The sequence below is a fragment of the Cherax quadricarinatus genome, chromosome 23 (assembly GCF_038502225.1).
Source record: "Cherax quadricarinatus isolate ZL_2023a chromosome 23, ASM3850222v1, whole genome shotgun sequence".
Lineage (NCBI taxonomy): Eukaryota > Metazoa > Arthropoda > Malacostraca > Decapoda > Parastacidae > Cherax > Cherax quadricarinatus.
This window is the reverse complement of record NC_091314.1, coordinates 9,651,186-9,667,076: the sequence shown is the minus strand read 5'-3', so window position 1 is coordinate 9,667,076 and position 15,891 is coordinate 9,651,186. Positions and strand designations below refer to the sequence as shown.

Below are 15,891 nucleotides of genomic sequence, written 5' to 3'. Positions count from 1 at the left end.
TTCAGAAAAAGATTATCTACCATTTCAGGACAATTTTTTTTTTAAAGAGAACACCAGGAGCATTATTAATTTTGTGGGTCTGGACGGTAAAGGGTTCAATACGAACTGTAAAATTAAATAATTATGTTGTTGTTAGGCTGTGGTAGCAGTCACCATTGCTGAAGGTGTAGAAAAATGTATCATACCAGTCATTTTAGCATATATAGCTAAAATAAAGAACTATCAGTGGAAAAAAAGGCACCCACTTTACTCCCAGACAGCAGTATTTTTCCTGAGTAGCCTACAACGACTGATCTGCCACTAGTAATTCCGGTCTCTGATTAGGCTTCCTAAATTATAAAGGAAATTTTGAAGAAATAATAACTATTAAGAAATATGCAAAACAGCAAGCTAAGTGTAATCCAAATCTGTGTAGCAGTTTCTAAGATTTACTTGCCATCTTTTGTGTTCATGAGATGAAGAGTACCTGTGCAAACTAAGTTTTGTTAGGTAAGACACATATGCAACAGTTAGGTATCTTTATTTCGAAACGTTTCGCCTACACAGTAGGCTTCTTCAGTCGAGTACAGAAAAGTTGATAGAAGCAGAAGAGACTTGAAGACGATGTAATCAGTCCATCACCCTTAAAGTTTTGAGGTGGTCAGTCCCTGTGTAGGCGAAACGTTTCGAAATAAAGATACCTAACTGTTGCATATGTGTCTTACCTAACAACCTGTCGGTATTTTATACCATTTTAATGTTCAACCTGTCAGACACTGCAACACAAGGGTATCTTGGTACAGACCTTAAATCAACTTCGACAACCTCTACTAGTGAGAACGGCTGGATTTGGGAGGGACCTGACCTCCCAACATCTGTGTTCTACTAGTGACCTACGTCTCACCTCCTGGCGCTATATAAGGCTCCATCCTGTCACTTCAACTCCATATTGTTTCAGACTTTGGAACAATGCTCTTCTCCAGACTGAGGGACTGACCACCTCAAAACTTTAAGGGTGATGGACTGATTACATCGTCTTCAAGTCTCTTCTGCTTCTATCAACTTTTCTGTACTCGACTGAAGAGCCTACTGTGTAGGCGAAACGTTTCGAAATAAAGATACCTAACTGTTGCGTATGTGTCTTACCTAACAACCTGTCGGTATTTTATACCATTTTAATGTTCAAACTAAGTTTTAAATCTTCATTTCCTGTATTCACTGGGACTCAATAGAGCATTTATTACAATTCACTTAAATGTATAACATCATCAGAACTTTTCTCAAATTAAATGCCTTTAGAAATTTCTTTCTACTGCATCATCTCCAAAAGTTGAGAATAATTTTTTTGATTAACAGAACTGGCAAAACAGTCTGATCTCTTATCAATCTCAAGACAGTTAACCTCTTAACCAGGCACAATTAAAATACTTACTGGTAAGTTAACTTAACCACCAACTAAAATGAAATGCAAATTATTAACTTACTGTTACTGCATTGATATCAGATTCGTGTCCAGGGAAAGTCTGGCGGCACATGCCATCACGAATATCCCACAACTTTGCTGAGGCATCACAGGCACCTGATGTGAAGGTCCTCATATTTGGCGACAAAGATAGGGACATCACATCCCCAGTATGTCCTGTAAATTGTGTGCACTGCTGACCAGTTTCAATATCCCAAAGAGCACTGAAATAAAAAGAAATTATTATTAAATATATAAAAATGTAGTGTAATACTATTTCCTATTTATGATGCCAATAATCAGTACATACCTCATACAAATATATAAGCTGGTAAGAAACAAGGAAGCTTAATTAAATTTCTACATCTCAGAGGATCATTAATCAAAAGATGAGTAAACTAAAACATGCACTGAAATCTGTATATGTAATAATACAAGGAAGCTGGTGGATGTAGTAAGAGATTATTAAGAGGTACAGTACAATACTGCCCAGTGGCAAAATAAAAAAATCTATTGACAAATGAGAAAACCAACTTCATCTGAAATCCTTATTTCTGAATAGGTAAGAGGTACACAAAATATTCTCTATGAACTACAATGAAGTGCACAAAAGAATGTCAGCTCATATCTACCAGCTCCCAACAATGTTTAAGTAACTGCTGATGATTATGAATGATACAGATGAACATCACATAATACACAGTACAATGGCTGTAATTTGTAAGGATGGAAATAATCCTTTTCGAATATTTGGTGAACAGTCTTGCTGACACCACTCTAATGTCACACAGCGAATAGACCTTGTAGAGCTAGACGCCATCTTAGTAACCATTTTTTTTCTTTAACACATAGGCAGTTTCCCACTAAGGCAAGAAGACCCAAAAAAGAAGAAACACTTGCATCACTCACTCCATCACTGTCTTGCCAGAGGTGTGCTGATACTACAGTTCAATAACTAACATATTTCCACCCCTCCATCATAGTGTAGGCACTGTACTTCCCACATCCAGGACTCAAGTCCAGCTTAGTGAGTTCCCTTTATAAACATTACCTTGAACATCAAGTCTTTATAAAAATCACTCGTCTCCACTCTAATGTATTCACGTGAAGTTGTTGGATGTTCAAGCCCAAAGACAACCCTACCCAACAGTACCTGCATTCTACGCGATGTTAGGGTTCAGAGGATCACTTGAATTATGTCGTCTGTGCACTTTTGGCATGACAGCTATTTGAGTATGTGATGGTGAATACGTTTTTATCTCTGTCTTACCTAACTTTGTGGAAAACAACCGACGTGATAAGAAAAAACTAGGCACTTTAAATATTTTTAAATATTTTTTTTATAATGATGAGTTTGTAATATACTGTATGTAGTGAGACACACAGTATAATAATGCAGTCCTCAATAAAACAAAATAATGCAAAAAAAAATCTTATTGGCAAAACTCACTCCTCCACTTTACAAGGCATCAGAAACAGAGGGAGAAAGAAACACAATTTGCATCTAAATGATCATGTTTTTAACTATTGCAATATACCAGGAAAAATATATTAAACACTGAATACTGTCAAGCCAACAAATGTCACCAAGGAGAAAATTCAGGATAAGAGTACAAATATGTTAATTACCATAGTACTCACCAAGTCATATCTCCAGAACTTGTGACTATTTGGTTGTCATCTACGAACCGACAGCAACTTAGGTAACCAGTGTGACCAGGTAACTCCCTACTCACTCTCACATTGCCTTCTCTTGTCTTTAGGCTGTGGATGTAATATTAATAACAATAAAATTTCATAACATTATTTAAAAGTTAAATAACAACAAAGACAAAAAAAAGTACAATCAAGTTAGTTAGAAATAAAACTTACACTGGTTCTCTTAAGACAGTTTATCCTCAAACTTAATTTAAGGCTAACCTTCCTCATTGATTTATGTGATCAGCCTGGCTATGCCATTTCTAACAGCACACAAGCCAGTGAGGCACCTCAACAAGTAGGGCTCGTTAGGCACATTCTTAAAAATTGTCAGATTCTTTCTGTAACATCCATCTGGCTTTATATAACTTTCACTAGCTTCCAGCAAGTCTAATAGCTTAAGCCTCATATGATAAAACTATTTCCTACTTTATTTACTTATCTATTTTTCATGAGTTTATTTTGCTTTCTCCAAAGCCAGTCTGGAGAATAAAAATTATATTGTGCAAGTCAGGAAAAACAAATATTTACCAGTAATTTCTTCTATGAATGCAATCATTTTTCATATTACAATATATATTATACAGGAGCTATCATGCATTCTTAGTACATTAGGAATTAGCTAAAATGCAGTGAACATTTTAGGCATATTCTGCATTTCTAAAATTTCAGTAGTTTTATGGAGAATTGTTTACATATATGCTCTAATCTCTAAAAATTGTAAAGGATTTGAAACTGTTTTCACAAGAAAAACAGCTAATCTGAAAAATGCTTATTAGCCATAATCTAGTCATCTTGACACTTGCTTTGTTTTGCCCTCAAAATACCAGATTAAATAACGACCACTTCCCAAACCTGTGAGGATAACAACACCTTTCAATGTATTCCACTTCAATCTTAATTTATTGGATATTTCACACAGGAGAGAGGCTCCTTTTTCAAATTTAACCCTTTGACTGTCGCAAGCCCCTTTCTGAAACTGTCATCTGTCGCAAAATTTTTTTTTGGGGAAAAAAAAAAAATCTTATGAAATGATAGAGAATCTTTTCCTGATGGTAATTCCACCAAAAGTATGAAATTTGGCCCAAAACTCTTGGAATTACGCTCCCACGAAGTTAGCGATCTCGGCGACATATATGCATCGGCGATTTTGCCGACTTTGAGCCCTGTTTTTGGCCAATTCTGTTGTTCCAGTTGACCAAACTCGTAGCTATTTCTTTAGAACACCATTTTTTCTACCAGTTCAGTACAAGAAACTGCCCATATACCGATTTCAACTACCCAATAAAGTGGTCAGAAATTGGCAATTTGGCCAATTTCACGCAAATTAAAAAGATGCCAGTTTCAAAATAGGGTCCAGAATAAACAATGTAGACATTCTTGGCACTAAAATAACATATCCTCTGTTTATTAGTCACGTCTCTAGGCCCCTCTTACATTACTATTGCTTTCTATTTTGATTTTTTATTCAAACAAAAAATACAAAATTTGTTGTTATGCAGACTACTGCATTATTGTAAAATTGATATAAATAATATCAGTGCACTAGTGAAAGAATATTAGACTTCCCAGTTGACGTGTATTGGACGTGTGGTGCGATTTGCTTACTCCTGAACATTGATAAAAATCGAACATTTCCGCTACTTTGAGCTCAATTTCACGGTCATTTTCATTGTGAAACTAATCAAAATCATCTCTATTTCTGTAACATGTTTTCCATTTTATCACGCGAGACCATGAAAATGAGAATACAGGTCCGCCATCACAAATCCCGCGATCAGTTATTCGGTTCCTTCAGTTATTCGGCACTAATTTTGGCTAGCATAATTTCAAATTTCCAGGGTCGCCACACCAACCTGCTGGTACTGTTTGGTGGCGCTACTTGCTGCATAAGTCATTCCAATTTCTTTTTCTCCATTTATTGTTTTAACCTATTTACTTTTAGCCCTAGCCATGGTTCCAATGAATAAAATAAATGCTTCTCATTATGTAAAGCACCTACACAGTACATTATCCATTAAAGATAAGGTGGCTTTGAAGCCACTGTCGGTTGTCATGATCTCAGTCTCATGAAGCAGGAGAATATGCTTTATTATTATGCTAATATCAACACTACAGCTTATTTGCCTATCACAATTGATCTAATATGACATAATAAACAATATAAATAACATAAAACATGTTAAGTACTCCAGAATGAATAATATTTGGCATAACATAGAGCAGTTCGACAGGGTATGAAGAGGATATGGTATACAAATACCATTCTCCTATCCCTGTCTTGGGGGCTTATATTAGAGAAAACGGAGTGTAGCACAGGGCTGTCATATACACTCGTACTGCACCATAAACCTGAAACAAAAAAGTTATTTTCTCTCTATAGATTATCACACAGCAGCATATGTGTAGAGAACCTAGGATAACCCAAAAAAAAGTCAACGTGGCTTATTTTTAGTACCTGGCTTGGGTTAGCCATAAATGATTTTTGGTAAATATTCGATTCCCAGCCAGGGTAGAAACATTAGGCGTGTTTCTTTACACCTGTTGTCTATGTTTACCCATCAGTAAATGGGTACCTGGGTGTTAGCCGACTAATGTGGATGTAATCCTGGGACAGTGACCTAATTTTCTTGAAATATTCTGCATAACAAGCAGCTTTCTATACAGTAGTATGTCATTGATGTCAGCTAGGCCTGTATACCTTGTACATGTACGTGTAGCAAATAAAGATATTTTTTTTTTTTTCAACAAGTCGGCCGTCTCCCACCGAGGCAGGGTGACCCAAAAAAAGAAAGAAAATCCCCAAAAAGAAAATACTTTCATCATCATTCAACACTTTCACCACACTCACACATTATCACTGTTTTTGCAGAGGCGCTCAGAATACAACAGTTTAGAAGCATATACGTATAAAGATACACAACATATCCCTCCAAACTGCCAATATCCCAAACCCCTCCTTTAAAGTGCAGGCATTGTACTTCCCATTTCCAGGACTCAAGTCCGACTATATGAAAATAACCAGTTTCATTGAATCCCTTCACTAAATATTACCCTGCTCACACTCCAACAGATCATCAGGTCCCAAGTATCATTTGTCTCCATTCACTCCTATCTAACACGCTCATGCACGCCTGCTGGAAGTCCAAGCCCCTCGCCCACAAAACCTCCTTTACCCCCTTTTTCCAACCCTTTCGAGGACGACCCCTACCCCTCCTTCCTTCCCCTCTAGATTTTTTTTTTTCAACAAGTCGGTCGTCTCCCACAGAGGCAGGGTGACCCAAAAAAAGAAAGAAAATCCCCAAAAAGAAAATACTTTCATCATCATTCAACACTTTCACCACACTCACACATTATCACTGCTTTTGCAGAGGTGCTCAGAATACAACAGCTTAGAAGCATATATGTATAAAGATACACAACATATCCCTCCAAACTGCCAATATCCCAAACCCCTCCTTTAAAGTGCTTTCCATATCATTCTACTTTGATCCATTCTCTCTAAATGACCAAACCACCTCAACAACCCCTCTTCTGCCCTCTGACTAATGCTTTTATTAACTCCACACTTTCTCCTAATTTCCACACTCCGAATTTTCTGCATAATATTTACACCACACATTGCCCTTAGACAGGACAGCTCCACTGCCTCCAACCATCTCCTCGCTGCTGCATTTACCACCCAAGCTTCACATCCATATAAGAGTGTTGGTACTACTATACTTTCATACATTCCCTTCTTTGCCTCCATAGATAACGTTTTTTGACTCCACATATACCTCAACGCACCACTCACCTTTTTTCCCTCATCAATTCTATGATTAACCTCATCCTTCATAAATCCATCCGCCAACACGTCAACTCCCAAGTATCTGAAAACATTCACTTCTTCCATACTCCTCCTCCCCAATTTGATATACAATTTTTCTTTATCTAAATCATTTGATACCCTCATCACCTTACTCTTTTCTATGTTCACTTTCAACTTTCTACCTTTACACACATTCTCAAACTCATCCACTAACCTTTGCAATTTTTCTTTAGAATCTCCCATAAGCACAGCATCATCAGCAAAAAGTAACTGTGTCAATTCCCATTTTGAATTTGATTCCCCATAATTTAACCCCACCCTTCTCCCGAACACCCTAGCATTTACTTCTTTTACAACCCCATCTATAAATATATTAAACAACCATGGTGACATTACACATCCCTGTCTAAGACCTACTTTTACCGGGAAGTATTCTCCCTCTCTTCTACACACCCTAACCTGAGCCTCACTATCCTCATAAAAACTCTTTACAGCATTTAGTAACTTACCACCTATTCCATATACTTGCAACATCTGCCACATTGCTCCTCTATCCACTCTATCATATGCCTTTTCTAAATCCATAAATGCAATAAAAACTTCCCTACCTTTATCTAAATACTGTTCACATATATGCTTCAATGTAAACACTTTATCTACACATCCCCTACCCACTCTGAAGCCTCCCTGCTCATCCGCAATCCTACATTCTGTCTTACCTCTAATTCTTTCAATTATAACCCTACCGTATACTTTTCCTGGTATACTCAGTAAACTTATTCCTCTATAATTTTTACAATCTCTTTTGTCCCCTATTCCTTTATATAAAGGGACTATACATGCTCTCTGCCAATCCCTAGGTACCTTCCCCTCTTTCATACATTTATTTAACAAAAGTGCCAACCACTCCAACACTATATCCCCCCCTGCTTTTAACATTTCTGTCATGATCCCATCAGTTCCAGCTGCTTTACCCCCTTTCATTTTACGTAATGCCTCACGTACCTCCCCCACACTTACATTCTGCTCTTCTTCACTCCTAAAAGATGGTATACCTCCCTGGCCAGTGCATGAAATTACCACCTCCCTTTCTTCCTCAACATTTAATAGTTCCTCAAAATATTCTCGCCATCTACCTAATACCTCCCTTTCCCCATGTACTAATTCCCCTACTCTGTTTTTAACTGACAAATCCATACTTTCCCTAGGCTTTCTTAACTTGTTTAACTCATTCCAAAATTTTTTCTTATTTTCATTAAAAATTCTTGACAGTGCCTCTCCCACTCTATCATCTGCTCTCCTTTTGCACTCTCTCACCACTCTCTTCACCTTTCTTTTACTCTCCATATACTCTGCTCTTCTTATAACACTTCTGCTTTGTAAAAACCTCTCATAAGCTAACTTTTTCTCTTTTATCACACCCTTTACTTCATCATTCCACCAGTCACTCCTCTTTCCTCCTGCCCCCACCCTCTTATAACCACAAACTTCTGCCTCACATTCTAATACTGCATTTTTAAAACTATTCCAACCCTCTTCAACCCCCCCACTACTCATCTTTGCACTAGCCCACCTTTCTGCCAATAGTCGCTTATATCTCACCCGAACTTCCTCCTCCCTTAGTTTATACACTTTCACCTCCCTCTTACTTGTTTTTGCCACCTTCCTCTTTTCCCATCTACCTCTTACTCTAACTGTAGCTACAACTAAATAATGATCCGATATATCAGTTGCCCCTCTATAAACATGTACATCCTGGAGCCTACCCATCAACCTTTTATCCACCAATACATAATCTAACAAACTACTTTCATTACATGCTACATCATACCTTGTATATTTATTTATCCTCTTTTTCATAAAATATGTATTACTTATTACCAAATTTCTTTCTACACATAGCTCAATTAAAGGCTTCCCATTTACATTTACCCCTGGCACCCCAAATTTACCTACTACTCCCTCCATAACATTTTTACCCACTTTAGCATTGAAATCCCCAACCACCATTACTCTCACACTGATTCAAAACTCCCCACGCATTCACTCAACATTTCCCAGAATCTCTCTCTCTCCTCTATACTTCTCTCTTCTCCAGGTGCATACACACTTACTATAACCCACTTTTCACATCCAATCTTTATTTTACTCCACATAATCCTTGAATTTATACATTTGTAGTCCCTCTTTTCCTGCCATAGCTTATCCTTCAACATTATTGCTACTCCTTCTTTAGCTCTGACTTTATTTGAAACCCCTGACCTAATCCCATTTATTCCTCTCCATTGAAACTCTCCCACCCCCTTCAGCTTTGTTTCACTTAAAGCCAGGACATCCAGTTTCTTCTCATTCATAACATCCACAATCATCTCTTTCTTATCATTTGCACAACATCCACGCACATTCAGACTTCCCACTTTGACAATTTTCTTCTTCTTATTCTTTTTAGTAATCTTTACAGGAAAAGGGGTTACTAGCCCACTGTTGTTATTATTATTATATTATTTTCTCAGTTGTTTGTTGGGTTATCTTATTCAAACTTGGGCAATGTATGCTGGAAAGATACTTCTTCACGTACACCAAAAATGAAAGAAATCAGACCATAAATAGCGGAGTTCACTTCTCAGCCATTAGCGGCCGCTTAGCGGTATATTTTTGTATGGTTGTTATGGTTATATTCTAATTTTTTCGGTCTCATTTGATAGAATGAGATATATTACAGAAATAGATATGATTTTGATTGCTTTCATGACGAAAAGTACCTTGAAATTGCGCTCACAGTAGCAAAAATGTTCTATTCTTTAGCGAAGCTCAAGAGTAAACAAATGACGTCACCGTCAAATATCTGTCCGCCTGCCAGTCCAAATTTCAATACGGAGTCAAGAATGGGTTGATATTTTTTTTTTATTTTTTTTTATTATCACACTGGCCGATTCCCACCAAGGCAGGGTGGCCCGAAAAAGAAAAACTTTCACCATCATTCACTCCATCACTGTCTTGCCAGAAGGGTGCTTTACACTACAGTTTTTAAACTGCAACATTAACACCCCTCCTTCAGAGTGCAGGCACTGATATTATTTATACAATTATTACAATAATGAAGCAGTCTGCATAACAGTAAATCTTCTATTTTTTTTGTGAATAAAAATTCCAAATGAAAAGCAAGAGTAATATAAGAGGGGCCTGTAGCCGTGACTAATGAACAGAGAAAATGTTATTTTTGCCAGGAATGTCTGCATTGTTTACTCTGGATCCTATTTTGAAATTGGCATCTGTTGAAATTTGTGTGAAATTGGCCAAATTGCCAATTTCTGACCACTTTATTGGGTAGTTGAAATAAGTGAATGGGTGGTTTCTTGTACTCAGTTGACAGAGTAGAAGTAAATACGTTTATTCGGGTATACACAAATACAGTTACACAGATTATCATACATAGCAGTGTATGTATAGAGAACCTGGGATAACCCAGAAAAGTCAAAGTGACTTATTTCCAGTACCTGGCTTGGGCTTGCCATATATGATTTTTGGTAAATATTTTTTTTTCTCGGTTATTTGTTGGGCTATCTCATTGAAACTTGGGCAATGTATGATGGAAAGATGCTTCTTAACATACAACAAAAATAAAAAAGACGGACGATAAATAAAGGAGTTCACTTCTCAGCCATTAGCCGCCTCTTTGCAGTATATTTTCGTGTGGTTTTTATGGTTGTATTCTCATTTTTTTGGACTCATTTGATAGAATGGAAGATATATTACAGAAATAGACATGATTTTGATTGTTTTCATGATGAAAAGTACCTTAAATTGAGCTCAAAGTAGCGGATTTCCGCTACGATTTTTGCCAATGTTCAATGAACTGTGCAAGTCAAGTTGGTTAATTTTATTAAGTGTATTCTAACCTAACCACTCTGTAATTCGGCAAACTCAGTAATCTGGCACACTACAGGTCCCAATGATGCCGGATTTGTGATGGAGGACCTGTACAAAGATAAATACTATATGAAAATACACCTCAAAGTCAGGGTTTTAATCCCCCCCCCCAAAAAAAAAAACGGTCAGTTTTTTTTTTCTCATTATGCACTGCGTGCTGCAGGATTTTTTTTATGTGGTGCACACTGACCACACAGACCCATTTTCTCACATGAAGGCCTAGGAGCTTTCTCCTGCTTGATTTGAAGCCACTAGAATTTATGCATATCAATACGTCCGAAACACTGGCTCGTAAGACGTATATATATGACCAAAACAGTCAAAGGGTTAAGGAAACCAACACATAAGAATGACTTAATACATTTTTATTCCCATCATGATAAGTGGACTAAGATAGGTGTTATTACTGGATTTTTTCTTAACCCTTTCACTGCTGGTCCCATAATATTATGGCTTGCAAGCCAGTGTTGGTCCTGTAATAGTACGCCAAAATTCTAGCAGCTTCCAATCTTGCGGGGAAAAGCTGTAAGCCTACATATGAGAGAATGGGTCTGAGTGGTCAGTGTGTGCACTATAAAAAAAAATCCTGAAGCACGCAGTGCATAATGAGAAAAAAACTGACCGTGTTTTTCGTTTAAAACAGCGACTTTGCGGTGTATTTTCATGTGGAATTTATGGTTGTATTCTTCTGTCTCCATGGGGAAGTGGAACAGAATTCTTCCTCCGTAAGCCTTGCGTGTTGTAAGAGGCGACTAAAATGCCGGGAGCAAGGGGCTAGTAACCCCTTCTCCTGTATATATTACTAAATTTGAAAGGAGAAACTTTCGTTTTTCCTTTTGGGCCACCCCATCTCGGTGGGATACAGCTGGTACGTTGAAAGAAAGATTCTTTTCTTGGTCTCATTTGATAGAATGGAAGATATATTACAGAACTAGAGTTGATTTTGAATGATTTATGCAATAAAAGTACATTAAAATTAAGCTCAAATTAGCAGAAATGTTACACAAATAACCCGCACATAAAAGAGAGAAGCTTACGACGACGTTTCGGTCCGACTTGGACCATTTACAAAGTCACAGTGTGACTTTGTAAATGGTCCAAGTCGGACCGAAACGTCGTCGTAAGCTTCTCTCTTTTATGTGCGGGTTATTTGTGTATCGTTCCAGTCACGGTATTGTGCCTTTTTTTGTTATAGCAGAAATGTTCGATTTTTGCCGATGCTCAAGAGTAAACAAATCACGTCACGCGTCCAATACACATCAACTGGTGGGTCTAATATGTTTTCAGAAATGTGCTGATATTATTTATACCATTTTTACAATAATGCATAGTCTGCATAACAGTAAATCTTCTATTTTTTGAGTGAATAAAAATTCAAAATGGAAAACAAGCGTTATATAAGGGAGGCCTGGAGAGATGACTAATGAACAGAGAAAATGTTATTTTAGTGCTAGGAATGTTTGCACTGTTAATTCTGGACCCTATTTTGAAATTAGCCTTCCTTGAACTGTGTATGAAATTGGCCAAATTACCAATTTCTGGGTAGTTGGGTAGTTGAAATTGGTAAATGGGCAGTTTCTTGTGCTAAATCAATAGAACAAAAGTTCTAACAAAATAGCTATGAGTTTGGTCGACTGGAACGATGGAATTGGCTGAAAATAGGGCTCAAAGTGGGCAAAATTGCTGATGTATAAATATTACTGAGACCGCTAACTTCTCAAGAATGTAATTCCCTAAATTTTCCATGAAATTTCGTATTTTTGGTCATTACCAATGGGAAAAAATTCTCTTCTGTTTCATATTTTTTTTTTTTTAATTTTCAACACTGAGAGCAAGTTTGTGAGCAGGGGGTCTCGACAGTGAAAGGGTTAAGAGCTTTTACTTTTTCCAATCCACAACACTTGGAAGAAACAGTTAAAATCTTGTCTTTCATAGCAAAAATTTTGACAGCACAATATCAATCACATTTGTTGGTCAAAAGTTAATCGGAAGAGCAAAAGCTGGAGCTCGTCATCCCCCATAAATTCAAACAGGTAATCACAAAAGAAGACTTTTATTATCTGAAGCAATATATGGGTTTTACCTAGATTCCAGTGGAAAACCCTGAAGATGAACTGGTGCTACAACTAACTCTAAGTTAGATGTGAGGATGAAGAATAGGAGAAATGGTACTATCCTGATGAACAGTTTTTAAGTGAAACCTTTCAGACTACACCAACTATTCATGACTGCAATAACAAAAAGGAAAAATCTACAACCGTAAATTACCAGCTATTATTTTATAAATTTTATGTGCTATAAATCAATAGTCACACCTAAGCCCTCACACAAAATCTATGTACTAATATATATATAACAGATCATCACTGTTCATCTCCAACTGCTTACTATGCATCTTATAATCAGTTACAGTGGAACCTCAAATTTCAAACTTAATCCGTCCCAGGAGCTAGTTCTAAATTCAAAAAGTTTGAAAAGTGAAGCAATATTTCCGACAAGAAATAATGGAAATACAATTAATCCGTTCTAGAAACCCAAAAATATTCACAAAAAAAAAAAAAAAATATAGATTAATTTTAGTTTTACATACACACAACAAATATAGTGTACAATTATGTATTAATAAATTTAAATAAACATATAAAATAACATTTTTACTTCCCTTTATTGAAGATTGGTGATGGCATTTGGAAGACAGGGAGGAGGAGAGAGGGAGTTGGGATTAGTGTTTGGAAGGCGAATCCCCCTCCATAAAGACCTTAGGTATCAAAGCCTTCTCTGGGGTTACTTCCCTTCTCTGTCTTAATGCCACTAGGACCAGAGTGAGTCACTGGACCCCTGTCTCACAAAATAACTGTCCACAGTCCTCTGTTTCTGGCACCTCTAAGATTTCCCTAAAATTAGACATGGTTTTGTCACTGAACTTTTCACAAATAATCATCTCTGAAACACTATCACCTGCCATCTCTTTATCCTTGATCCACACCAGCAACAACTTTTCAACCTAATCGATTGTCTGTGGTCTTTTTTTGGTTAGCATATTAACACCTTTCGCAACATCAGCTTCCTTGATTTGTTTTTTTTTTTGCCAGGATAGAAGCGATGGTCGACTTGTTTTTCCCATACATCCTGGCAAGCTCAACAAGTTTCACACCACTCTCATACTTCTGTATTATTTCCTTCTTCACATCTATGGTGTTTCTCACTTTCTTTACCACAGGGGTACCACTAGCAAGTTTCTTTGGGCCCATGGAAGCTTATTTCACAGTCCCACAAGCACTAAACACAATGAATTAATCGTAAAATGTTTGAATGAGAGTGCAAGTTAGTGTTCACTCAAGCATCAACAAAGCCAGACTGGCTCAAGGCGCCTGCGCAGGGACGCGGACAGAGTGGGCTGGCGGACAGGTCCAGTACCCGGTAGTTCGAAAATAGGGGCGAGTTCGATAATCGGGACTAAGTTGGTTAAAAAAAAGCGGTCGATTTTCGAAGAGTTCGATAAGCAATACGTTCAAAATTCAAGGTTCCACTGTAGTTATGAATAATTAAATAATCAAATTCCAAACTACTGGAGCAACAAATTATTTAAATAATCTGATTTGATCTTTTATTTCATATGGTTAAAATACTTCATACTGGGAATTTATGATCTTCATGTACTTTATATAGTTTATAACTATGACTGCCTCTGCAGCATGGAACAATCTTGAAGTTTTCAGGAAAATTTTTTAACATCTAAGCTTTTCTTCCACAGAATGTTTAGAGCACAAAGAGTTTGGCCCTAAGGCAAAATAGAGGCTTCAAAATGAATTCAGAAGCAGTGTTCCATATTCAAAGCCTAAAGCTTTCATGAGGGACTAACCTTATGAGTGATAACAGGAAATCTTATAGTCCAAGCATGAGTTATTCTGATAATACCCTGAGAGGTGCAAGCAGTGTAGCAAACAGGACTTTGACCTCAAGTACGGAGCACTGTCTAAAAATAACAAGCAAATCTGTGATCTCAAAATGCAACATAACTATAGTACAATATCCCAAATTTAAATGCAGATTTTAAATTAAAAAAACCTTTGCAAGTATTGAATGTACTTTTGTATTAGGCTTGTGTACTCTGAAGACTTCAAGCAATTTAGTCTACCCTAGCTTACAGTTTCTTCTGGTTTTCACAAATCAGATCTCATGATGTAATAAGAACACTTTATTCTTTTATACTTAAGGATTGTTGATATTCTAATATACAGTGGACCCCCGCATAACGATCACCTCCGAATGCAACCAATTATGTAAGTGTATTTATGTAAGTGCGTTTGTACGTGTATGTTTGGGGGTCTGAAATGGACTAATCTACTTCACAATATTCCTTATGGGAACAAATTCGGTCAGTGCTGGCACCTGAACATACTTCTGGAGTGAAAAAATATCGTTAACCGGGGGTCCACTGTATTTATAAAGTACAGTGGACCCCCGGTTAACGATATTTTTTCACTCCATAAGTATGTTCAGGTGCCAGTACTGACCGAATTTATTCCCATAAGGAATATTGTGAAGTAGATTATTCCTTTCAGACCCCCAAACATACACGTACAAACGCACTTACATAAATACACTTACATAATTGATCGCATTTGGAGGTAATCGTTATGCGGGGGTCCACTGTACTAGAAACTTCTGGTTATTCAGCATTTTAAATATTCCATTTCTAACATCACACAAAAAATTTACACTAGCAATACCAATTTGCTACTGTTGTGAACATTTCACTCATATTATGTAAATCATAATTACAATGCAAGTAAAACTATTTAAATTCTATTTTCACACTCCACAATTCATGTACATAAAATGGTCCATGTCATCAGCCAGGGGTGTGACCAAGTTTTGATGAAAAGGAAAACATCCCCGTGGAGAGGGAAAAGGGAATGGCACCCCTCTACCTGAGGACCGTGTCTGATCATAATTCTTGTAAAAGATTATAAAAGATGCCACTGTCTACCTAATTAGATTGATTTGG

At 37.0% G+C, this 15,891-nt stretch overlaps 1 protein-coding gene across 8 annotated transcripts in view; it reads right to left on the bottom strand.

The window, feature by feature from the left end:
* Gbeta13F (guanine nucleotide-binding protein subunit beta-1) overlaps nucleotides 1-15,891 on the bottom strand; it is a 161,997-nt gene that overhangs the window by 16,540 nt on the left and 129,566 nt on the right. For all 8 annotated transcript variants that reach the window (XM_070087876.1, XM_070087881.1, XM_070087874.1 and 5 more), the window contains 2 exons: nucleotides 3,083-3,205; nucleotides 1,464-1,665 (listed from right to left, as the gene is read on the bottom strand). In XM_070087876.1, the coding sequence (XP_069943977.1) occupies nucleotides 1,464-1,665; nucleotides 3,083-3,205 (325 nt within the window). The remainder of the gene's footprint in view (nucleotides 1-1,463; nucleotides 1,666-3,082; nucleotides 3,206-15,891) is intronic.